This window comes from Oncorhynchus keta, chromosome 31 (assembly GCF_023373465.1).
Source record: "Oncorhynchus keta strain PuntledgeMale-10-30-2019 chromosome 31, Oket_V2, whole genome shotgun sequence".
Lineage (NCBI taxonomy): Eukaryota > Metazoa > Chordata > Actinopteri > Salmoniformes > Salmonidae > Oncorhynchus > Oncorhynchus keta.
In genome coordinates this window covers 4919896-4945687 of record NC_068451.1, presented here as the reverse complement: position 1 = coordinate 4945687, position 25792 = coordinate 4919896, and the positions used below count along the sequence as shown (strand labels likewise).

General features: G+C 44.9%; 1 protein-coding gene across 2 annotated transcripts in view; it reads left to right on the top strand.

Moving 5' to 3' along the window:
- The first annotated feature begins 9236 nt into the window (after window positions 1–9236).
- LOC118364027 (zinc finger protein 407-like) overlaps window positions 9237–25792 on the top strand; it is a 205493-nt gene continuing 188937 nt past the window's right edge. The window contains exons 1-3 of one of the 2 annotated variants that reach the window (XM_052489340.1): window positions 9237–9314; window positions 11992–15626; window positions 22944–23058. In XM_052489340.1, the coding sequence (XP_052345300.1) occupies window positions 12074–15626; window positions 22944–23058 (3668 nt within the window). In that variant the 5' untranslated portion in view covers window positions 9237–9314; window positions 11992–12073. The remainder of the gene's footprint in view (window positions 9315–11991; window positions 15627–22943; window positions 23059–25792) is intronic. The other variant, XM_052489341.1, reaches the window with a different exon arrangement.

Genomic DNA, 25792 nt, shown 5'->3' with positions numbered 1-25792 from the left:
TGATCTGGGACCATGAGCTGAGGTCCCGACCTAGACCTGAACATTGATGCTGGGACCCAGACCCAGTGACCAAGACCAACCCAGATCCCAAAACCACAAGATCAAGATTCCATCTCTGGTTTCAACCAACTCAACCATTTAAAGTATGTAAATATATTTTAATTTTTTTTGCCAAAAAAAACATGATTATTTGCCTCTCTGAACTTAAATAATCAATTGATAGATTTTAAACATGTCTGTCATTGAACAACCCCATGCCATTGATTAGATAGTGAAAAAACACAAACGTGAAATATTGATGGATGTGGTTTGTTATCTTTGCAGTGCCTAGTACAGAGGTTTGAACCAGATAAGCTGATTACTTTATTAGTCTGATAAATTAACAGGATGTGAGCATGTGTCATACTGTGCGTTTGGAAAGTATTCAGACCCCTTGAATTTTTCTACATTTTGTTACGTTACAGCCTCGTTCTAAAAGTGATTCAATTGTTTTTTTGCTCCTCAATCTACACACAATACCACACAATGACAAAGCAAAAACTGATTTAAAAAAAATATTTGCATATGTACTAAAAAAGTCTAACTGAAATATCACATTTACATAAGTATTCAGACACTTTACTCAGCACTTTGTTGAAACATCTTTCGTAGTGATTACAACCTCAAGTCTTTTTGGTTATGACGCTACAAGCTTGGCACACCTGTTTTTGGGGAGTTTTTCCCATTCTTGTCTGCAGATCCTCTCAAGCTCTGTCAGGTTGGATGGAGAGCATCGCTGCACAGCTATTTTCAGGTCTCTCCAGAGATGTTCGATCGGGTTCAAGTCCGGGCTTTGGCTGGGCCACTCATGTACATTCAGAGACTTGTCCCGAAGCCCTCCTGTGTTGTCTTGGCTCTGTGCTTAGGGTTGTTGTCCAGTTGGAAGGTGAACCTTCGTCCCAGTCTCAGGTCTTGAGCACTTTGGAGCAGGTTTTCATCATGGATCTCTCTGTACTTTCCCTCTTTCCCTCGTTCCTGACTAGTCTCCCAGTCCCTGCCGCTGAAAAACATCCCCACAGCATGATGCTGCCACCACCATGATTCACCGTAAGGATGGTGCCAGGTTTCCTCCCGACATGACGCAGCGCTTTAGACCGCCTTAGACGGCTGGGTTCTTGGTCACCTCCCTGACCAAGGCCTTTCTCCCCCGATTGCTCAGTTTTGCTGGGCGGCCAACTCTAGGTAGAGTCATGATGATTCCAAACTTCTTCCATGTAAGAATGATGGAGGACATTGTGTTGTTGTGAACCTTCAATGTGGCAGACATTTCTTGGTACCCTTCCCCAGATCTGTGCCTTGACACAATCCTGTCTCAGAGCTCTATGGACAATTCCTTTGACAACCAGGCTTGGTTTTTGCTCAGACATGCACTGTCAACTGTGGGACCTTATATAGACAGGTGTGTTCCTTTCTAAATCATGTCCAATCAATTGAATTTACCACAGGTAGACTCCAATCAAGTTGTAGAAACAAGTATGATAAATGAAAACAGGATGCACAAGAGCTCAATTTCGAGTCTCATACCAAAGGGTCTGAATACTTATGTAAATAAGGTATTTCTGTTTTACATTTTTAATAAATAAGCAAACATTTTTAAAAAACTGTTTTCGCTTTGTCATTATGGAGTATTGTGTGTAGGTCAACAATTTAATCCATTTTAGAATAAGGCTGTAATGTAAAAAAAAAAAAGTCAAGGGGTCTGAATACTTTCCGAATGCACTGCATGTGTTTGGGTAAGGAGGCGTAGTAGGGGGACCCTGGTTACCACAACACTATTGCTTCAATATCTTTTATACTTTTTATAATATTTTATCAAAATATTTCTGATACACTGTTTCAACTATCAAATAGTGTTTCATAGCTATCAAAATGTCTAAATTATAGATTTCCTGCTGAAAGTAGTCAGGGTCAAGGTCATGAGCTGAGTGACTGCAATAAAGAGATTGCAGGTGCAGGCCGCCGATGGTATCGCCAGTCACCTGAATGCTTGCATGACTTCCACTTTTAGTCACATAATTCTGACCTGAGATGTGGCCCATTGGTGTATTTTGAGTAGTCTACCCAAACAGACGAAAAAACATCAACATGTTACGTGGGATATGAGGGTTATGAAGAACTATTCTACCGGTGTGCTGGTTTTTGCATCAATGAATATCTGGACGAATCACGATTTTGTCGGGGTACACCTAGACCTGAATTTCAGAAGGGGAGGGGATTTGGCCCTTGGACGTGGCTGGGAGGATTTTAGAGGAGGGTGTGGAAAGAGGATCCACTCTTACCAAAGAGGATCCCCCCTGGTTCCACCACTCGCACTAGGCCAAACACCTCAACCTCTCCGCAGGAGGCCAGCGCTCACGCAAGATGTGGTTGATGCAAGATGTGGTTGATGCAAGATGTGGTTGATGCAAGATGTGATTGATGCAAGATGTGGTTGATGCAAGATGTGATTGATGCAAGATGTGGTTGATGCAAGATGTGGTTGATGCAAGATGTGATTGATGCAAGATGTGGTTGATGCAAGATGTGGTTGATGCAAGATGTGGTTGATGCAAGATGTGGTTGATGCAAGATGTGATTGATGCAAGATGTGATTGATGCAAGATGTGGTTGATGCAAGATGTGGTTGATGCAAGATGTGGTTGCGGAAATACATTGGTGAAGTGGTGTGCATAATGGTGTGCATAATTGGTGTGCATCTAACTTGAAATCCATAATTTCAGACATAGTCCTTATTGAGTAAGGATGATGAGACAAATTGGCTAACAAGCAAACTGAATTTAAGATAGACAACATTTCTCTGGCAACAACCTGTTACAGTCTGCACAGGGAGGTGTGAGATTGGTATTGTGGTGTCTTCTAGGGCTTTTGGAATGTATCTGTATGCTCACGGGCCTAACTAGCTAGTTTAACAAAAACATAGGGATATTTTGCCAGATACATTCTCTACAGGGATATAGTCAGACATGCAGGTCTCCACTTCCCAGGCCAAGCATCCAGGCATTGTAACTCCTGAGGCATGCTGGCAGTTGTAAATGCCTTTGATAAGGCTTGTTTTTTTATTGAGGTGAGGAGCAGCCTGAGACTGGCACGGAGGACAGACGCTTATCACAGCAGAGATAGTAAAAATCAAACACTGGTAGAATGTCGTAAGGGCTGCATTCTTTGGTCTTTTTGGAGAACAAGACCCCGAAGGTGCTACATTTGCTCTGAGACGTGTGACACATCGCTGTCACCTGAGGAATGTCCTTGCAACAAGTTGTTGACATGCTTTATTGCTTTCACACGGCTTTTAATACACCCCAGCCAATGTCTAATGCCTCTACTTTCAGCTTCTTACACTGTTTATACTGTGTTGGAAAAACAGAAACAGTTGATAGTAACAGCAATCACTACTGGAACATTTTCTAGTGAGGATGTTAATTGCACAGTTCAACCAAGAATCAAATTATTGTCATGAACTTACTATACAACTGTAATTATCGTGGTATATTTCTTTTTGTCATATTCATTTCCCCCTGAACAATATAACTTATTAAGCACAATGATAGATATTAACCAGCAACATCTCTCCTCTCTGCTACCAGGGTCATTGAACTCTAGAGTGGGATATACCATCCTCTCTGACTCTGTGTGTGACGGGCACAACTCTTATTGGCCTTGATCTACTGTGCATGTCACAAAGGTTCACATGAGTCAACATTCATACGGGCACCAGACCCGGTCGGTGACATCGCCGCCTCGTGACAGCATGTCGAACTCCCAAAACGGCACGTTCTCTAGTTATCTGAAGGATCTTGTCCATGGACTTGGAGCTCCCTCAAACGTGTACAGTATCACTTACAGTAAGCCAATATCAAATGTCATCTGCGCCGAATACAACAGGTGTAGACCTTACTGTGAAATGCTTACTTACAAGCCCTTAACTATAACAATACAGTTTTTTGAGAAAATATAGTTAAGAAAATATTTACTAAATAAACTAAAGTAAGAAATAAAATAAAAAATGTCCGTATGTTTATTCGTATATCATGACACTTGCCTAAATGATGTGATGTTCATTGCTTTACTGATTGGATGACTACTCATTTTTGCTTTTTCTTATTTCCCTATAAATTCAGTTTTATGGCAAAATACACGTATTTGTTTCAATTCCTCACAAGTTTTCTGCAGTTTTGGAGACATATGTTGCCACCATTTTATTTCTCCAACTCTATTTGAATATGATCTGTATTCTAAACTCTTTCTGAAGTTGAATTCCAAGTTGAGTGACCCTTGTGAGAAGCACATTTCATCAGCCCAATTATCTATACTTTTCAGACTGAAGTGGATTTTGTGTCACTTGGTGTCAGCACCCAGAAGCCACCTATATTTCTCGTTTTATTGTCTCCAATTCAAAAATACTACCATAAAAGCAGAGTTCAAGGCCAAGGAGAGGCCTTCCTCTTTGTTGTCTCCAGGTTGCTGAACTGTGATAACCTACAGCTATTCTACAATAGTCATGTCGAGGGCAAGACAGTAGTAACAAGGAACTCAGAAAGCATTTGATAGTTTATGACTTAGTCACAATTAAAATGGATTTTCACTGCATTGCATGACATATGTTGTTATGTTTTACACAGAGCGTCCTTATGGAAAATAAGGTTAGGATTCATGGATTCAAATAACTTTATGGATTATTAGAAATATGCCAATCTGTAATAGATGTTTTATTATACAGTAAGCAACCTATTGTTTCAAAGTCTACGTTGGAGGGACAAATCCTGTAAAATATAACCATCTCATTCAAGAATTAAAATGGATTCTTGGAGGGTTTGTACCATTTGATTTACACAACATGACTACCACTTTGAAGATGCAAAATATGTTTTATTGTGAAACAAACAAGAAATAAGACAAAAAAAACAGAAAAATTGAGCATGCATAACTATTCAACCCCCCCAAAGTCAAACCTTTGTAGAGTCACCTTTAGCAGCAATTACAGCTGCAAGTCTCTTGAGGTATGTCTCTATAAGCTTGGCACATCTAGCCACTGGGATTTTTGCCCATTCTTCAAAGCAAAACTGCTCTAGCTCCTTCAAGTTGGATGGGTTCCACTGGTGTACAGCAATCTTTAAGTCATACCACAGATTCTCAATTGGATTGAGGTCTGGGCTTTGACTAGGCCATTCCAAGACATTGAAATATTTCCCCTTAAACCACTCGAGTGTTTCTTTAGCAGTATGCTTGGGGCATTGTCCTGCTGGAAGGTGAACCTGCGTCCCAGTCTCAAATCTCTGGAAGACTGAAACAGGTTTCCCTCAAGAATTTCCCTATATTTAGCGTCGTCCATCATTCCTTCAATTCCGACCAGTTTCCCAGTCCCTGCCGATGAAAAACATCCCCACAGCATGACGCTGCCACCACCATGCCTCACTGTGGGGAGGTGTTGGGTTTGCGCCAGACATGGCATTATCCTTGATGGCCAAAAAGCTCAATTTTAGTCTCATTTGACCAGAGTACATTCTTCCATATGTTCGGGGAGTCTCCCACATGCCTTTTTGTAAGCAGTGTAGCAGGTAAGGCAAAGTCAGGCGCAGGACACAGAGATGAGTAATTCATGTAACTTTACACAAAACAACAAATATTCCAAGAAGGAAAATAATCAAGCTCACAAATACAGACCAATTTACAACGAACAAACACACACAAATCCATGGGGGGACCAGTGGGTTAAATAAGGAACATATAATTATGTGAATGGAAACCAAAAGACAAAACAAATGGAGAATGAAAAATGGATCGGTGGCGACTAGAAAACCAGTGATGTCGACCGCTGAACGCCGCCCGAACAAGGAGAGGGACCAACTTCGGAGGAAGTCGTGACACTTTTGGCGAACACCAAACGTGTTTGCTTATTTTGTTCTTTAAGCAATGGCTTTTTTCTATCCACTCTTCCGTAAAGCCCTCTTTTTACGCTACTGCTACTCTCTGTTCATCATATATGCATAGTCACTTTAACCATACCTACATGTACATACTACCTCAATAAGCCCCGACTAACCAGTGTCTGTATATAGCCTTGCTACTCTTATTTTCAAATGTCTTTTTACTGTTGTTTTATTTCTTTACTTACCTACACATACACATTTTTTCTTCTTCTTCTCACTATTGGTTAGAGCCTGTAAGTAAGCATTTCACTGTAAGGTCTACTACACCTGTTGTATTCGTCGGACGTGACAAATAAACTTTGATTTGATTTGAAAGCCCAGCTCTGTGGAGTGTACGGCTTAAAGTGGTCCTATGGACTGATACTCCAACCTCCACTATGGAGCTTTTGCAGCTCCTTCAGGGTTATCTTTGATCTCTTTGTTGCCTCTCTGATTAATCTCCTCCTTGCCTGGTCTGTGAGTTTTGGTGGGAGGCCCTCTCTTGGCAGGTTTGTTGTGGTGCCATATTCTTTTCATTTTTTAATAATGGATTTAATGGGGCTCTGTGGGATGTTCAAAGTTTTTATATTTTTTTATAACCCAACCCTGATTTCACTTCACCAGTTTGGACTATTTTGTGTATATCCATTACATGAAATCCAAATAGAAATCCATTTAAATTGCAGGTTGTAATACAACAAAATAGGAAAAATGCAAAGGGTGATGAATACTTTTGCAAGGCACTGTAAATGCAGGTATTATGGGTTATGTGTTATTACCAGTATGACTAACTATGGGAACAGCATTTTAGCACCCTCTAGTGTTCTTCTAGGAGAAGCTTGGTCAGGCTTTCATGCAGTGTTTTTAAAAACGATTACCTTGCAATGGGTTTACATCAAAATGTACATCAAGCCATTCGTAGTTAAAAATCAATAACCATTTGCATTTCTACTTGCAATTATATCATAACTAATCAAAGGACCAAAGAGCAAATGTTGGTTTGTTGCGTGAAATCTATTTATTGATGATGACGAGGCATCTAAAAGGAAATCGGGAGTTTCAGCAAGTGTCCAACATAGTCAGCCCTTCCTCTCTCAGTAGAGACAGCTAGGTACAAATGACTAATGAACCTAATGAAAAATTGGAGACGGGGGCTGCGTTTCTAACCATCCATGTCATATAATTTTGACTGTGATGAATTAAGCAAAATGACTGGGAAAGTAAACAGTGTACTCAATGCATGGGTATCATTTATCATCTCCTGACCTGATAGACTACCGTATCAATTAAGGCACATGCATTAATCCATTTTCAAACTTCTCCAACGAACAGGGATGTGACATGGCTACGGTGATTAATCACTGACCAATGTTAACTGACACATTGTGTGTCTGTCTGGAGTGATGCTCCCACTTGTGGGCTGTATACAATTTCCATTGAAATAGAGCAGTGGAATACAGAGACAGTGCAAAAACAAATATCAGTGCATGTAAGTAAGTAGTGCATGTTTGAGATCAACTACATCGCAGTCAGACTGTGCAGAACACTGATCTTACAAATCACCTTGCATCCCAAATCTACACACTATTAGATTATGATTCTGCCTCCCTCGCCTTGCTGGAACTGAGCCTCTGCTCACAGGTGTGCTCATTTGATGCCTGTTGTTGAGCATCTCAATTGTCTAAAAAGTAGGCAAGTTTCCTTTCTGCCATCTCATTTCTTCCATCTCTAATGATGTGTAAGAATGTAGGTCTACAAATGAAAGCCTGGTAATCAACCTCCATATTTTACCCAGGCTATCATGTCTTGGGGGGCAGATTTTCGGGTTCCCAGTTGTTTTGAGTCTTGGTCAGTGCTATCTGTGATACTTCGGATGTCCCCACCATAATGGCGCGTTCATGTGCTAGTCGGAACTAGGAAACTCTGAAATGTCCGACTGGCTAACTGGTTGTGGTTATATTCGTGCTGCGTTCAACGAATCAGCAAATCGGACATTCTGAGTTTCCTAGTTCCGCCTACATTGAACGCGGCATTAAACACAAATCCATCATCCTTTAAAAAAAAAAAAAAAATTTAATCTCAGAAAAACCAGTATACATACAAGACGTATACAAACAGACAATGATAACATATGCTAGGCTAGGGGGTACAACAAATGACAGATTATACAAAGATTAAAATATACACACGTATTGATTGTTTTAACAGCTTTCTTATTAGAAGAACGTATAATGGTCTCAATGTACTGCTCGAATTCCTTATAGAAAAAAAGGAAGTGTTTTAAAAAAATTATTTAGCACAATTAGATTCATGAGGTAAAATTGTTTTAAAAAAATCCTTATTATAGTTAAGGAAACCGAGCAGCACATTATCCAATAAAAAAACAAAAGTCATCAAGAATATTAACAATTATAAAACTATGAATATCTTGCCATAATTTCTTTACATGTAGACAATGCCAAAATAATTGCAAAACTCTTTCTGGATGCTCAACACAAAAAGTACAGTTAATATTAATGTATTTTTTGAGTTTCTTCAGGTAATGATTTTCAGGATAATACTTATTGATCATTCTGAAAGAGACCTCTTTGACCTTGTTAATAAGCAGGTATTTGTTTGGTAATAACCATACTTTTTCCCAACAGATATTATTGACAAATGTATTCCAGTAAGTTGTGACACAAGGAATGGATACAATATCCCTTTGAAATAAAGCACGTATAGATCTGTTGTTCTGAGGGAGCAAGGAGAAACACATTATTCCTATTGGAGAGTCAACTGGATTTAAACAAGGGTAGTTCAAGAAGGTGAGGTCTGGTTACACCTCTAAACAACATGAGAGTTCCAGATGGAATAGCATCAAAAAAACATGGCAAACTCTCTAGGTGTAACGGGGATACTGTAACGAGATAAAAATTCATCATAATTGAGTAACAATCCTCCTGCATTACAAAGTTGACTCACCAGCAGGATATGATTAGTAAACCATTTCTTAAAAAATAAAGACGTGTTTCTATACAAAATATCCATATTGTTCCAAATGAAATACCTATGCGGGGGGGGGGGATTGTTTATATATTAACGACCACGCTAAGAATTATTGTCTATGAACAGCAGATAACATTTATGAGATTCCTACGAAGTTATTGTTACGAAGTAACATAAAATTGAAGCCACCAAAACGGGAGAAGATATAACGACGGATGAAATGTCAATTTGAACTGTCCATCATCCATCTAAATCGGAACTTTCCGAGTTGTCCTGAACACCGCATTAGCTTGCTAGAGTGACGTATGGTACGTGCTACGGTACGCCACTTGTGACCAAGGGGGAAAAGCGCGGACATTGAGAATACTGGGGAAATTGTAGGTAAGCTGTTAAAACTACCATCATATTGATTACTTAAATACGGGTCTGTAATTCCTAAAGCATTATGGACATTTACAATTTATGTACAGCAACTGTTTAGCTTATAAACACATGTATTTCAAAGGTCGACATTAGCTTCCTTTTTGGGCCTCTGTGCTGCCGTCGTTTTTAGGGCATAAGAGCAAACAAGTCCCACCTCTATGCCACACTCATTGGACGACAGTGAAAATACTCTTATCTGATAGGACTGGCTTCACGTAACTCAAATGTCTGTCTCCTGTGTATTTTCATGAATATTTTGAACATATTGGTATCGGAATGATGGTTGACACAAACATGAACCAGTTGGAATGAAATAGCTACATCCAAACCGACCTTGACGCTAATTTCCCAACAGTCGAATATTACTTGACACCCTTGTTCTCAAATTATAAGAAATAAGTTTGGAAGGATGACCCATACATTGAGAAGTTTTGCAGCGCGCCGTACCTACGGTTACTTTAGCTACTTTTGGCAGCACTCTGGCATCGGTAGCAACTAGCCAGTGGCAGTGTGATAGCCGACCAACAGTGTCGTCAAATTAGCTGACGTTAGTAATTCTGCTGCCAATTTATATGCAGAACATCGACCTTAACTATCTCGTACATTCATAACCACCGGACCAACCATGCTAGCAAGCTAGTTAGACCCTCGTGGCTGTAACTGGCTAACGCGAGCTAAAGCTAAGCTAGTTAGCTAAGGAGTTACTAGGTAAGAAAGCCTCCACTCCCAGTTGCAAGAGCCTAGCTCTGCTTAACACTCCGCTCAGTCCAGGGCAACGTGGAGACGGACTGAAAAACGAGTCTTAAGCAGGAAAATAAAGTTTGAATTCGTGCAATTATATGTGAAATGTATCCGATTGTCTGTCAAGTGATTAGCACACTTCGTCAGATAATTGTACTCCCTAATTATTTTACTTTAGTCACACACTGTATTTTCTCAATCCAGTAACCACCTGACTTTCTTCCAAGTCTTTAAATTACACTGAACAAAAACATAAACGCAACATGTTAAGTGCTGGTTTCATGAGCTGACATAAGAGATCCCAGAAATGTTCTATACACACAAAAAGCTTATTTCTCAAAAATCTGCACACATTTGTTTACATCCCTGTTAGTGAGCATTTCATCCTTAGTCAAGATAATCCATCCATCTGACAGGTGTGGCACATCATAAGCTGATTAAACAGCATGCTCATTACACAGGTGCACCTTGTGCGGGACAATAAAAAGCCACTAAAATGAGCAGTTTTGTCACAACACAATGCCACAGATGTCTCAAGTTTTAAGGGAGTGTGCAATTGGCATGCTGACTGCAGGAATGTCCACCATAGCTGTTGCCAGATAATTACATGTTAATCTCTCTACCATAAGCCACCTCCAATGTAGTTTTAGAGAATTTGGTAGCATGTCCAACCGGATTCACAATCGCAGACCACGTGTAACCACGCCAGCCAAGGACCCCCACATCCGGCTTCTTCACCTGTGGGAGGGGTGGGTGCAGAGGAGTATTTATGTCTGTAATATAGCTCTTTTGTGGGAAAAACAATTCTGATTTGCTGGGCCTGGCTCCCAAGTGGGTGGGCCTATGCCCAACCATGGCAGCCCCCCTTCCCAGTCATGTGATATCCATGGATTAGGGCCTAATTTGCTGATATGAACTGTAACTCAGCAAAATCTTTGAAATTGTTGCATGTTGCGTTTATATTTTTGTTATTACCGTGTAATCTCTCATCAATTTGGACACTATCTTGAAATAAATCAATACTTTGAAGACATGTCCTGGCAAGGCATGTGAGACGGTGGCTAGACTGGTTACTGGAGCAGGTGGGAAGAGGTTCAGGTGAGGTTTAGTTAATTTAGATTTAAAAAATAAATAAATCATTGCCTGCTTTTAAAGCAAACTTGACTACGCATATAATTCATTTGATATATTATCTAAATGTTTGAGGAGAGTAGTCATAAAATTCGATGGGGAACAAAATTAGTTCATGTAATGTCACAGTGGGGATTATATTTTTGGCATCAGGTTGAAAAAGATATTGCATAGCAATGAGATTTTGACCAAAATTCTCACAAGCGATTGGCACCCCATCCAGACAGATGGTGCCTAAATGTAGACTACAGTAGACAGGTCACAAGAAGGGAGAGTGAAATATCTAAGCCGGCTAAGTTCTTAGGAGACTCATCTGTGTCAACCATCAGCTGTACTAAGTCTATTGTATGTTTATAAATTTGGTGTCTTTGAAGTTAAATAGATTTAAAGGGGAGAGGTAAATAGAATCTAGGCCTAATTAATTGTAACCTACTTCAATTTATGCTACTGACCACTCACTGCCTTTCCCTGTTTTAAAAAAATACATTTTTTAATCAAATGTAACATCATATGCATGCAACGTCAACCACCTTATCATTGAACAGTTTCATTCTAAAATCACTAGATGGCGACCGATACCTACATTTGGCCGACTTGGTTTTTGAACACGCAGAATGATCTCTGAGTAGCCTACTCCAGCTATCCAATTTGAAACACAGTTGTGTTATATGAAACACAGTATTGTTTATGTTATATTTATTTTGTTCAGCTAATTTCACAGTCAATTATATGAGGATTGCCCATCTTAAATTTTACTTTACAGGAACAGGATCATAACTTAATTGATTGCTGGAAAAAGAGTCCAATTTCCTCTTCTCATGTAAAGGCATCAGGAGTTGTCTAACATGGACAGAGAATTAAGGTCAGGGAAGGAGATTAATGAGGACACGGTGCCTCATCATGGGGACACAGGACGTGTCTCCACAGAGGAAATGGAAAGTGGAGGAATTCCTCCACTAGCAAAGAGGCCCAGGCCTGATGATGTCACAGCTGACAGCACGGGAGAGATTGAGGAGGACACCGGCGGTAAGGTGGCTGATGGGAAGGAGTCAGACCAGCCCCCTCGGGTTGAGGTGAACATTACCCCGGAGACAGGTTACGGCTGTGCCTGTCCCATCTGTGGCTTTGTGGCCAAAACTCCAACTGCCTTGAAGATTCACTCCAAGAGGAAGCACACCGGTCGAGGAAAGACCAGAGGTGTGAGCTCAGCTGAGGTACTTGTTGAAATAGATGGCTCCACAACCGGAGCAACTGCACCGACTTCGAATTACAAGACAGGTGGAGACACTGAGGAGAAAGTGAGCAGCAGTGAAGGACAGCAGGATGCCACAGAGAGTCAGAGCCAGGGCACAGAGCCAGGGGTTTCTGAGGGGGAGGTGACTACAATAATAGCCCAAGAGGAAATTGCTGAGAAACAAGGGACAGGGAGAGATACTTTTGATATGAAGGTGACTACAATAGCTGCAGAAGAGGAGCAAGAAAAGACCCCCGGTAAGAAGATAGTAGGTAAACGGGGCCCCAAGCCCAAGACTATACATGCTTGCAGCTACTGTGGTCACGAGTTTAGGGACAAGCCAAGCCTAGATACACACATCAAGAGACGCCACACCAAGGAGATGAATTACTTCTGTGAGTTCTGCTTGTACGCCTGTGTGGCAAAGTGCGACTACGAAAAGCACTGCCTTAGTAACAAGCACAACAAACGAGTCGCGGAAAGCAGGGAATCCTCTGGCCTCGCGTCACCCATGGACAAGAAGACAGCCGAACAGGCTCAAATCTTTGCCTCCACGACGACTCAGACCCGGGCGTCCAAGCGTGCGCTCGGTGCCAGGTTCCAGCTGCAGTGCGGGAGTTGCGAATTCAGGGTCAGCAACTCTGCTTTGCTGGAGAGCCACGCTCGGCTAAAGCACCATGGCGAGCATCGCTTCCTCTGTAACGTCTGCCACTACTACACCGCTACCTCCGAGTGGATGGACACGCACGTGTCCTCGGAGAGCCACCAGCGTGTGGCTGAGGAGAAAAACACAGGGTCCTCCTTTGAGGAGTGCGTTGAGAAGGTGAGCAGAGATTCGATCGGTGACGACATGCTGACAGATGACGTGGCAGTAGGGGTCACCGGACACGATGGAGAGCTGCACCCTGATGTTAATGAGGAAGCTGTTGAGGCTGCGAAAGTCGTGTTGGAGAACATGGAAGAGCACATGGACGAGAAAAGCCCCCCCAAGAGGAGGAGAGGCAGGCCAAAGGGGCCCGCTGCAACTACATGTGAATACTGTGGCCTTCTCGCCTCCAATAGTACCAATCTAAACGTGCATATTCGTCGTAAGCACAGCCGGCAGTACAGCTTCACCTGCAGGCTTTGTTCTTACAACTGTGTGACGAAAGGCGACATGGACCGACACTGTGTCACAAAGAAGCACCTTAAACGCGTGGAGGATGCTAGCCGCGATGGCCAAGTGGACCTGGATACATCAGTGCAGGTCGTGAGTAAAGAGTCAGGCTCTCAGGCCAGCGAGGGTGAGGGTATACATCAGAATAGTCCAGTCAGAGCAGGGTCCAAAGGAGAGGAGGGGGCCACGGACAAAACAGAGGAGCTGTCACAAGACGGCGTCAAAGCACAAGTGAACAGCCCGAAAAAGAGCAAGTACGACTTGGTCAACTCCTGCAGCCATTGCAGCTTCGTAGCTCATTCGATTCCCTCCCTCGACCTCCACGTGAAGAGGAGACACACCCGGGACTTTGAGTTTGTGTGCCTGGCGTGCAGCTACTACGCGGTCACGCGTCGAGAGATGTCTCGCCACGCCGCCACGGACAAGCATAAGCAGAAGAGTGAGGTCTACCTAGAGAACCTGGAGAGCTTTGTGGTGGAAGACCTGGCACAGCCGGAGGAGGAGGCCATGGAGCTGGGGAACAGAGCTGACCCTGATGCTGACAACAATGCTCACTCTGAGGATCCCTCCCCCTCAGTGCCCCCTGACACAGACATAGACCAGCCCACAGGCACAACTACAGACCAGCCTAACATTATAGACACAGACCAACCCACAGATACAGACCAACCCACAGAGACAGAGCAGCCCAACAACACAGACACAGACCAGCCTCCTATCACCGATACAGAACAACCCACATACACAGATACAGACCAACCCACAGAGACAGAGCAGCCCAACAACACAGACACAGACCAGCCCCCTATCACCGATACAGAGCAACCCACAGACACAGCTACAGACCAACCCACAGACACAGCTACAGACCAGCCCACAGCTACAGACCAGCCCACAGACACAGCTACAGACCAGCCCACAGGCACAGCTACAGACCCGCCTACAGACACAGCTACAGACCAGCCCACAGACCAGCCCACAGACACAGCTACAGACCAGCCCACAGACACAGAGCATATTACCACTAACCCCACACAGACTTCTGACGTTTGGAGCAATGAGCATGCAGCCACAATAGTGGAAGTTAGTGGCACTGTTGTTGAGGAAAACACAGAGATCCAGGTGGCTGGTGAGGCGTCCGGTGGTGGCTCGGAACAAACCAGCAACGAAGCTCCAGGTACGATGGAGCCTCAGGAAGCACCAGCAGAAATCACCATAACACCGCCTGAGGAAGGCCAGAAGGAAGGGGCCGAACCCGAGGCGGAACCAGAGCTATTCTGTTCAGACGACGACGTTGAGATGGCTGATGAGAAACCTGACATCTCTTCCCCAGAGAAACAGCTCACCAGGGCGCTGCCATTCGACGCTTGCATCATACCTCTCAAGTCCTTGACTGAAGCCGAGCTGGCTTTGCATGAAGAACGCATGGCTCACTCTGTTGAGGGCCACTCTGGCCTGGCTGTAAGTGGCCTGGCCGGGGCGGGCAGTTTTCAGAAGATCAAAAGAACCAAACCTGTAGGGTCTTCAGGTCTGTCCAAGGGGTTAACTCCCAACCCCCGCATCCGCTGCGAGGACTGTGGCTTCGTGGCGGACGGCATGAGCGGCCTCAATGTGCACATCTCCATGAAGCACCCGTCCAAGGAGAAGCACTTCCACTGCATGCTGTGCGGCAAGTCCTTCTACACGGAGAGCAACCTGCACCAGCACCTGACCAGCGCCGCCCACCTGCGCAACGAGCAGGCCAGCATCGAGGAGCTTCCGGAGGGCGGCGCCACTTTCAAGTGCGTGAAGTGCACGGACCCGTTCGAGACGGAGCAGGAGCTCTTCGTGCACATCAAGGAGAAGCACGAGGAGCTGTTGCGCGAGGTCAACAAGTACGTCCTGGAGGACACGGAGCAGATCAACCGCGAGCGCGAGGAGAACCAGGGCAGCGTGTGCAAGCACTGCGGCAAGGTGTGCAAGAGCAGCAACTCCATGGCCTTCCTGGCTCACATCCGCACACACACAGGTACGTTGTCTCCCAAAACATTTATTTGAAAACCTTCACTGCTGTAGTTTTTTTTTGTGATACATACTTTAAAAAAAAAAAGGTTTAAGGTTTAACGGTTATTTGAAAGTAATTGATAGCTGCATCACTAATATTTATAGGTGTTATTATACAGTGTATACACCACTTAGAATTGGCCGGGCGTTGTCAATCATTACATGTGTTGGACATCAGGTTTTGAGATACTGTAGTCGAGCCTATATAGCGGTATCAGGGCCAGGCCGGGTATCAGAGGAGAGGCATGGTTCACGCAGTGGTGTGAGCTTAAGCCATGCATTGGAGGAAAGGAGAAGGCAAAGACTGAGCTGCCGGAGATGCTAATGGACCGCGGATTGGGATTCCCTGTGCACCGCCTGGTCAAAGACATGTGCGACTCATAATTGATGTGTCCATTACCAAGACTCGTTTGTAATTATAGTCAATAAGTCTCTGTAAATGTGTTAAAGCTTTGGCTAAAAGCATTGGAGACCCAAAGAGAGGTGGGCTAATAATGTAAAATAATCAATGCAGGCGTATTCAAAGCCCTTCATTTCCCTTTGTGTGTGTGTGTGTGTGTGTGTGTGTGTGTGTGTGTGTGTGTGTGTGTGTGTGTGTGTGTGTGTGTGTGTGTGTGTGTGTGTGTGTGTGTGTGTGTGTGTGTGTGTGTGTGTGTGTGTGTGTGTGTGTGTGTGTGTGTGTGTGTGTCAACCTACATGGTGAGCTGATTATCCTCAATCCATTAAGATTTATCTTGTCATTTATAATGCAAATCAGGGTTCGGCTGGTCAGGTCTATGACTGGGGAATGTCTGGCGGGTTAAGAATAGAGGGCGCTCCATTACTCTTCCTTGACCATGTGTATTAATTGCTTTTAAAATCAGCTTAATGTAGGAATGAGAAGTGAGGGCGCCATCAATAAATGCCCTTCTCTGCTTCCTCCGGTACGTCCCCCTTTCAGCCCAAACTTTAATGGGAGTTTAATTGGAGTACAGGCAGAGCTCTATGCTCGTTCTGGGTGTATTATGTGTCTCTGTGTGTGTGTGTGTCTGAGGTTGTGTGTGTGTCTGTGTCTCTCTCTGTGTGTGTGGAGTGACTGACTAATGGCCGAGGAGGGTTTAGATGTGTGGACCGTCTCGGAGAGTTGACGGGGTGGGGGGGAGGAGTGCTGCCACGATGCACTATGGTAGTCTGGTCATGTGGGTCAGAATGCTCAGATACTCAGGCTGCTGCTGCTTTCTCTAAGTGTGTGCCCTTACCCATCACTGAGACGACATGATTAGGCCTACTTCTCTTTGTGGTGACCTCTCAACGTCTAATATGGGGGGCAGAGTCGCCATCGTTTCACCATTGCAAACCGGTTCCGGTTGGCATTATGGTCTGTTTGGCTGAGGTACGCCATCGTTTCACCATTGCAAACCGGTTCAGGTTGGCATTATGGTCTGTTTGGCTGAGGTACGCCATCGTTTCACCATTGCAAACCGGTTCCGGTTGGCATTATGGTCTGTTTGGCACCATTGCAAACCGGTTCCGGTTGGCATTATGGTCTGTTTGGCTGAGGTACGCCATCGTTTCACCATTGCAAACCGGTTCAGGTTGGCATTATGGTCTGTTTGGCTGAGGTACGCCATCGTTTCACCATTGCAAACCGGTTCAGGTTGGCATTATGGTCTGTTTGGCTGAGGTACGCCATCGTTTCACCATTGCAAACCGGTTCAGGTTGGCATTATGGTCTGTTTGGCTGAGGTACGCCATAGTTTCACCATTGCAAACCGGTTCAGGTTGGCATTATGGTCTGTTTGGCTGAGGTACGCCATCGTTTCACCATTGCAAACCGGTTCAGGTTGGCATTATGGTCTGTTTGGCTGAGGTACGCCATCGTTTCACCATTGCAAACCGGTTCAGGTTGGCATTATGGTCTGTTTGGCTGAGGTACGCCATAGTTTCACCATTGCAAACCGGTTCAGGTTGGCATTATGGTCTGTTTGGCAAACCCATCGTTTCACCATTGCAAACCGGTTCAGGTTGGCATTATGGTCTGTTTGGCTGAGGTACGCCATAGTTTCACCATTGCAAACCGGTTCAGGTTGGCATTATGGTCTGTTTGGCTGAGGTACGCCATAGTTTCACCATTGCAAACCGGTTCAGGTTGGCATTATGGTCTGTTTGGCTGAGGTACGTCCTACGATTGATTTAATTCAGAAAAACAAAACAAAACAAACAGAGCAACTAATTGTCTTTACTTTGGCATTACTCCTCATGCCTCTGTGGCTCAACAAAACCACACTTTGTGGTTACGTGACACGGGGAGACTCACACATACGGTACAGTAAGACTGAAATTGAAATTCTGTTTGCTGTACAGTCGTGTAGTCTGAATGGACCGGCGACATCGATGAGAGAGAGAGATTACGAGGCCAAATGATCAACATTTTGATTTATCCTTTGTGTGATGTTTTGTTGAATTTGTAATATCCGTTTATGAGCCTACTACAGTGTTTCATATTGCCGTGTAAACAACGCCATTACTCTGGTTCCAGCTGAGGGAAAAGCGTTACTTAAGCAAATGAAAACAGTGACACTTTAAGAAGATGTGTTTATGAAAGTCAAGGGCACATTTGGAGGTCTAGATTTGAGTATTGTCGTTATTTTTTTTAAGGTGGCTTTTTCGATTGAATTGTCTCCTTTATTTTGCTAATTTTCTTTGCCTATTTGTAGAATGCACCTATTTCTTAGCATTTTGACACCGTTTGCTAGTTATTATTATTGCTAAGTTCCCTCATTACGTTGAGTTATTCTCTCTTTGTATGTGGTCATTTATCGTGTACACTTCTTCCAGTGCTGTGGAACGGGACTGTGGGGTCCGCCAGTGTTTGGACTGGGAGCACGTCCAGATGGTTTTAATTAAACCAAGATTTTTATTTACTTGATTAATCAGTGAAATCAGGAGATGGTGGGAGGCTGCACGCATTTTTGTCAATTTGTCCCCTGAAAAAAAAACCCACTTACATTTTGCCAATGAGGATGCAACTGGATTTGCATTTTGAGCTAAATTGGTCACTTTTTCAATTGATAGAGCTGTCTGACCTTCTGAGGCCTGGGGTGGCTTGAAGTAATGGGCACACACACATAATCACCACACACGCTTGCCAAATATGCACACACACACACGCACGCACGCACGCACGCACGCACGCACACACACACACACACGCACTGAGTATCTGAAGGTGTAAACAAAACTAGTTACAGGAGCTTGGTTTGTATGTGTTGGTCTGGTTGTACGATGTCTGATCAGGCCTCTCTTGATAAAAAACGTTATCCTGGGGTGGTAGACAGACATGGATATTATGTTCCCACAATATTTGATTAGAAAATTCAACACTGGAAAACAAATCGGTCCCTTTAAATATGTTTTAAAACGGGTTTGCCATTTTGCTGGGATTTTGCCAACGATGTCCTTTATCTACACCCCCAGAGTCAGATGAACTCGTGGATACCATGTTTATGTCTCTGTGTCCAGTGTGAAGGAAGTTAGAGGTAGTTTTTGCAAGCTAATGCTAACTAGCATTGCCAAAATCCTGAAGTATCCCTTGAACATTCTGAAAATGAGGCTAACAAGTAAGGCTTTGAGGAGAGGAGAGGAGAGGAGAGGAGAGGAGAGAGAGAGAGAGAGAGAGAGAGAGAGAGAGAGAGAGAGAGAGAGAGAGAGAGAGAGAGAGAGAGAGAGAGAGAGAGAGAGAGAGAGAGAGAGAGAGAGAGAGAGAGAGAGAGAGAAAGAGAGAAAGAGAGAGAATTGCAGGTCATTACCCATCTCATCTGGAATGTGAGGGAGCCACATTGCCCGTATGTGGTTGGCAATGTTAATTTAACATGACACTGCATTGATGGCCAGTTTCATGGAGGCTGTTTAAGTGGAGTGGTGGAGTATTAACAGTATTAACACATCTCCTCCTGCCATGTCTCATACTGGCCAGATCCTCTACCTCTGCGCCTGTCACTCGCTTCACATCGGCTTGGGCGTGTGCTTGTTTTGGGGAGCGCATCATAGGGGTGTGTATCGATGCTAAGGGAAGAGGCCCGATTCACCGGCGCCCATGTGTTAACGCCCCTCCCTCGCCTGTTTGCAGGCCTTGTTAGCACGCGTGTGCCTTTCCATCTTCGTTACCAGCATAGAATTCAACGCGTCGTACTTCCAGCTCGCGGCAAGTGAACCGTGTATGAACAAATTAGTCATCTACACAAAGTGCTTAATCAAATCAGTGGCTGCTCCTGAAATAAATATTGCAATGAGTCTTGGGATATTCACTGGGAGAGCGGATTGCATAGCGGGTATATTATAGAAGGTTTCCAGTCAGATTAGTGTGTCATACTGGAGAACTGCTGCTTTAGACTGTCTGTATGGGACCTGGCCCTAGTCTGTCTGCATGGGACCTGGCCCTAGTCTGTCTGCATGGGACCTGGCCCTAGTCTGTCTGCATGGGACCTGGCCCTAGTCTGTCTGCATGGGACCTGGCCCTAGTCTGTCTTCATGGGACCTGGCCCTAGTCTGTCTGCATGGGACCTGGCCCTAGTCTGTGGGACCTGGCCCCTAGTCTGTCTGATGCATGGGACCTGGCCCTAGTCTGTCTGCATGGGACCTGGCCCTAGTCTAGTCTGTCTGCATGGGACCTGGCCCTAGTCTGTCTGCATGGGTCTAGTCTGCATGGGATGGGACATGGGACCTGGCCCATAGTCTGTCTGCATGGGACATGGCCCTAGTCTGTCTGCATGGGACCTGGCCCTAGTCTGTCTGCATGGGACCTGGCCCTAGTCTGTCTGCATGGGACCTGGCCCTAGTCTGTCTGCATGGGACCTGGCCCTAGTCTGTCTGCATGGGACCTGGCCCTAGTCTGTCTGCATGGGACCTGGCCCCTGTCTGTCTGCATGGGACCTGGCCCCTAGTCTGTCTGCATGGGACCTGGCCCTAGTCTGTCTGCATGGGACCTGGCCCTAGTCTGTCTGCATGGGACCTGGCCCTAGTCTGTCTGCATGGGACCTGGCCCTAGTCTGTCTGCATGGGACCTGGCCCTAGTCTGTCTGCATGGGACCTGGCCCTAGTCTGTCTGCATGGGACCTGGCCCTAGTCTGTCTGCATGGGACCTGGCCCTAGTCTGTCTGTCTGGCCCATGTCTGCATGGGACCTGGCCCTAGTCTGTCTGCATGGGACCTCTGTCTGTCTGCATGGGACCTGGCCCTAGCATCTCTGTCTTCATGGGACCTGGCCCTAGTCTGTCTGCATGGGACCTGGCCCCTAGTCTGTCTGCATGGGACCTGGCCCCTAGTCTGTCTGCATGGGACCTGGCCCCTAGTCTGTCTGCATGGGTCCTGGCCCTAGTCTGTCTGCATGGGACCTGGCCCTAGTCTGTCTGCATGGGACCTGGCCCTAGTCTGTCTGCATGGGACCTGGCCTAGTCTAGTCTGGTCTAGTCTGTCTGCATGGGACCTGGCCCTAGTCTGTCTGCATGGGACCTGGCCCTAGTCTGTCTGCATGGGACCTGGCCCTAGTCTATCTGCATGGGACCTGGCCCCTATGGGACCTGGTCTGTCTCTGGGCATGGGACCTGGCCCTAGTCTGTCTGCATGGGACCTGGCCCCTAGTCTGTCTGCATGGGACCTGGCCCTAGTCTGTCTGCATGGGACCTGGCCCTAGTCTGTCTGCATGGGACCTGGCCCTAGTCTGTCTTCATGGGACCTGGCCCTAGTCTGTCTGCATGGGACCTGGCCCTAGTCTGTCTGCATGGGACATGGCCCATAGTCTGTCTGCATGGGACATGGCCCATAGTCTGTCTGCATGGGACATGGCCCTAGTCTGTCTGCATGGGACATGGCCCTAGTCTGTCTGCATGGGACCTGGCCCTAGTCTGTCTGCATGGGACATGGCCCTAGTCTGTCTGCATGGGACCTGGCCCTAGTCTGTCTGCATGGGACATGGCCCTAGTCTGTCTGCATGGGACCTGGCCCTAGTCTGTCTGCATGGGACCTGGCCCTAGTCTATGCGGCACCATCGACATGAATGGCCCTTACTTGTAGTTGCATACACATCTTGTGTATATTCTACATAAAGAAATAAAGGCTGGGGTTCAATTCATTTAGGAAAAATAGCACTGTTGGTGCGTTCATGAGTTGACTTATGCTTAAATGTTATAACTAGTCTAACTGAAACAGCATTGGACTATTATTTTGGGGCATATTTACAATGCTACAGTACTATTCCGCGGCATGCTGCAGCGCTTGTTTGATTGAACAGGCCTTCCCCAGTCAGTGTGTTCTATTAGCCTAGGGGGTGGTGTGGCCATCATGGGCGCTGACGATCCATAGCAGCCCCCTCACTCGCTCTGCTGCTCTTAAATGACAAATGGCGGGCAGAGACTGTGCCACTCTCTCAAACGCCACTGCCACCCCACCCTCCCCATTTTATTAACGAGAATAATTAGAAGGATACCTCCCTGCAAAGCCAGGCAGAGTGATTAGCGCTTTTAATGATGGAACGTGGTAGTGAGTGCACACAAAATGGATTTACGTGTTCTGCCTGACCTTTGGTATCCCAATTTACGCATCCAGAAGCAAAAGAAGGAAGAGTAGGGAAGAGAGAGATGGAGAGAACGACAGGGAAAGATGGTGAGGAGGAGATTGAAGGAGAGAAAAGCCATGTACTCACTGTAGGAGCTTGTGGTTTTTTATACAGTACCAGTCAAAGGTTTGGACACACCTACTCATTCAAGGGTTTTTCTTTATTTGGACTATTTTCTACAATGTAGAATAATGTAGAAAACTATGAAATAACACACATGGAGTCATACATGTAGTAACCCCAAAAAATATTTTATATTTTACATTCTTCAAAGTGGCCACCCGTTGCCTTCATAACAGCTTTGCACCCTCTTGGCATTCTCTCAACTAGCTTATTTCATCATTTTGATGTATGTCCTGGGCTCAGGGTGTCTGGTTGTTTTACAGTCAATCTTGGGCAGTAAAATAGCACAGTAGCAGTGAAGAATGTTCCAAATTTCAACAACCTGACTAACAACAAGAATTCACCACGTCATCGTTCAGTCTCACCATCTCTGCAATTGTGCAAAGATCTTTCCGTTTGAATGTTATTAAAGAATGTGCCTCCATGTCGCCCCCGGCCTTATGGCTCTACTCTACCTTCACCCCTACATCTACAACCACTACTTTATTTTTATTATACTGTTTATAGTCATGTGTGTGTTTTCCCCCCCCCCCAGTAGGATCAATTGACTTCACTTATTGTTCTGCAGGATCGAAGCCATTCAAGTGCAAAATCTGCAACTTTGCCACCGCCCAGCTGGGTGACGCCAGGAACCACGTGAAGAGACATCTGGGCATGAGAGAGTACAAGTGCCACATCTGTGGGTGAGTAGCACAGTCCGTGACTAGTCACTACCTTTTCAACTGGGGATGCCTGGGTTGGGTTCATTAAGTTCCAAACGGAAGAAAAAAGGTCAGAAACGGAAGGAAACCAACCGCAAGGTACTATCTGAACTTAAGACGAAACATTTGTTTCACTTTTACGTTGCTACTGTCTTATTGGGTTTTTAAGTCATTTTTTGCCATTTAGGTTGGATCACAAGAAAAAGATCCTCTTGCTCTGCAAACCATTCTTTTTTCTCTTATTGTGATGTTTCAATACAATCTGTCACGTCTCACCATAGTCAACATTTATAGCGCGACAGCGCAGGGCCTATAAACTCAAAGTAAAATGCTTCCGCGTCTCTTTCGTACTGCATTTAGGCCAAGCTCCGTTCAGTTGGTTTCATTCCCATGTTTGATCTTCCTACCATCCTACTGTGTTCACATGGACATGTAGGACTGTTTCTGTGTCATTTGGAAATGTGCTAGATAGCAGGATCTTCAGCTTGTACCACGCTCTCTGCGCCTCTGTGATACATAGATGAGGGCGTGTAGTTATTTAGTCTCCCTCAATGCTTCCGTGTAAACTGTTTAAATGTCTTCCGTTTAGTTCGGCTGCTCCGTTTTCCTTCTGCCACAGTCGAGTGGAATGAACGCGTTTAGTTCAGCTGCTCCGTTTTCCTTCTGCCACAGTCGAGTGGAATGAACGCGTTTAGTTCAGCTGCTCCCTTTTCCTTTTGCCACAGTCGAGTGGAATGAACGCGTTTAGTTCAGCTGCTCCCTTTTCCTTTTGCCACAGTCGAGTGGAATGAACGTGTGTTTTAGTCGCCGCCGTTCACAAACGTTTTACAGAAGGGAAAACAGATTGTTGTTAAGCATAGCTACCTCTAATGAGGAAAAAGACTTCTGTTTCACAAGCCCTGCACACACACACACACACACACACACACACACACACACACACACACACACACACACACACACACACACACACACACACACACACACACACACACACACACACACACACACACACACACACACACAAAAGTGCCCAAATGTGTGTGTGTGTGTGCACATATTCACTTGGTCAAAACCCTAACACATTTATAACACTTGGGGAAAAGGCTTTAGCTGTGTGTGAGACACACAGACAGACACACAGACAGACAGAGACAGACAGACAGACAGACAGACAGACAGACAGACAGACAGACAGACAGACCGAACGAACACAGTTCTCCAATGTGCCTGACTTCCTTTAAAAGAGTCTACTAAATACAGCTTCTGGTTTCACAAATCATGCGGATGGAGGAGCTATCTCCCGCCTGAGCCAGACACTGGTGACAAATCGGCCGCGTGTGTGTGTGTGTGTGTGTGTGTGTGTGTGTGTGTGTGTGTGTGTGTGTGTGTGTGTGTGTGTGTGTGTGTGTGTGTGTGTGTGTGTGTGTGTGTGTGTGTGTGTGTGTAGCACGCTCACTACTGACTGATCACCGGGGCAACTTTCCTCTTGACTAAAGAGCAGCAAACAAAGAACAGACCAGAAACACCCTCATTAGGGCCAAAGTAGACATACTCTCTCTTCCTAAAGTATCCAGATTAGATAATATAGGCCCACATATATGTGTCTAATCTGAATGCAGAGCTGTTGCTAATGGTTGTTCGTGTCTCAGTTAATGCAATTTCCCTTTTTCGGTTTGGGCTGACCTAGAAAGTGAGATTACAATGTAGGCTGGCCATTAGGCATTCTGTTGCACACACTGGGTGAGGTGATATTTTGCGAAACAAAACCCTCTTTATCTAATGAAATCGTTTCTCATTATTACGATTTATCAGCTTGATTACAATAGCTGAAGTGTTAATTTAAGTTTCTGAAGTTTCTGGAACTACAAAATTTAAATTCATACGTTTAGCAAAATGTGGTGGTTTTTACACACAGAGATACAATTACTGGAATGTACCAAGCCCCTCAGACCATGGCAATTTGACTGGAACATTCATCAGTAGTTCTATTTCTATGGTTCTACATGACTTCCCTGCTTTGTGAGACAAGCCAATGTAACGTTTACCAGTAGTCTGTTCATTCACTTCCCATTGCTATCACAGAGCGAGCTCATCCTGCTCTCGTTAGAATGTTGAGGAGCAGCAGCGTTGTTTAACTCGATCCAAACACGCGCGTGGTCTTTCTCCCTGCGCCAATCGATTGGCGCTCCCACCGGTGAGCTCCGTGGCTGCGATGCGGTGCACCTCTGCTGTCCACCTCACTTTAGCTGAGCCGAGAGCCTCGGAGGGCTGCTCGTCTCCGCTGAGGACTCTGGGAAGTTGTTGATAGTTAAAGATCATATTGTTGTGGCATTTAATTAACAAATGCAAATCAAGGCCAGGACAGATAGGCACCTCTGACCCAGCTGCCAATCAAACGTGAGAAGGCTGTTCCGTATAGGTAGGCTGTGTTGTGTGTACACCATGCCTTTACACCCTCTCTCTCTCTCTCTCTCCCTTTTTTTAGCTAACAGTTACTCGCTTTTCCGTTTCTGGTCCTTTTTCTTTTGTTGTGTCTTTCTTGTCTTTCAGAGACACGTCTCTTAGCTGATATCCTCTGCTTTTTACAGCAAGTACATTTTTTGGGGTTATATTTTTCTTAATTGTATATATATTTTTTTCCCTTTTCTCCCAAATTTCGTGATATCCAATTGGTAGTTAGTCTTGTCCCATCGCTGCAACTCTCGTAGGGACT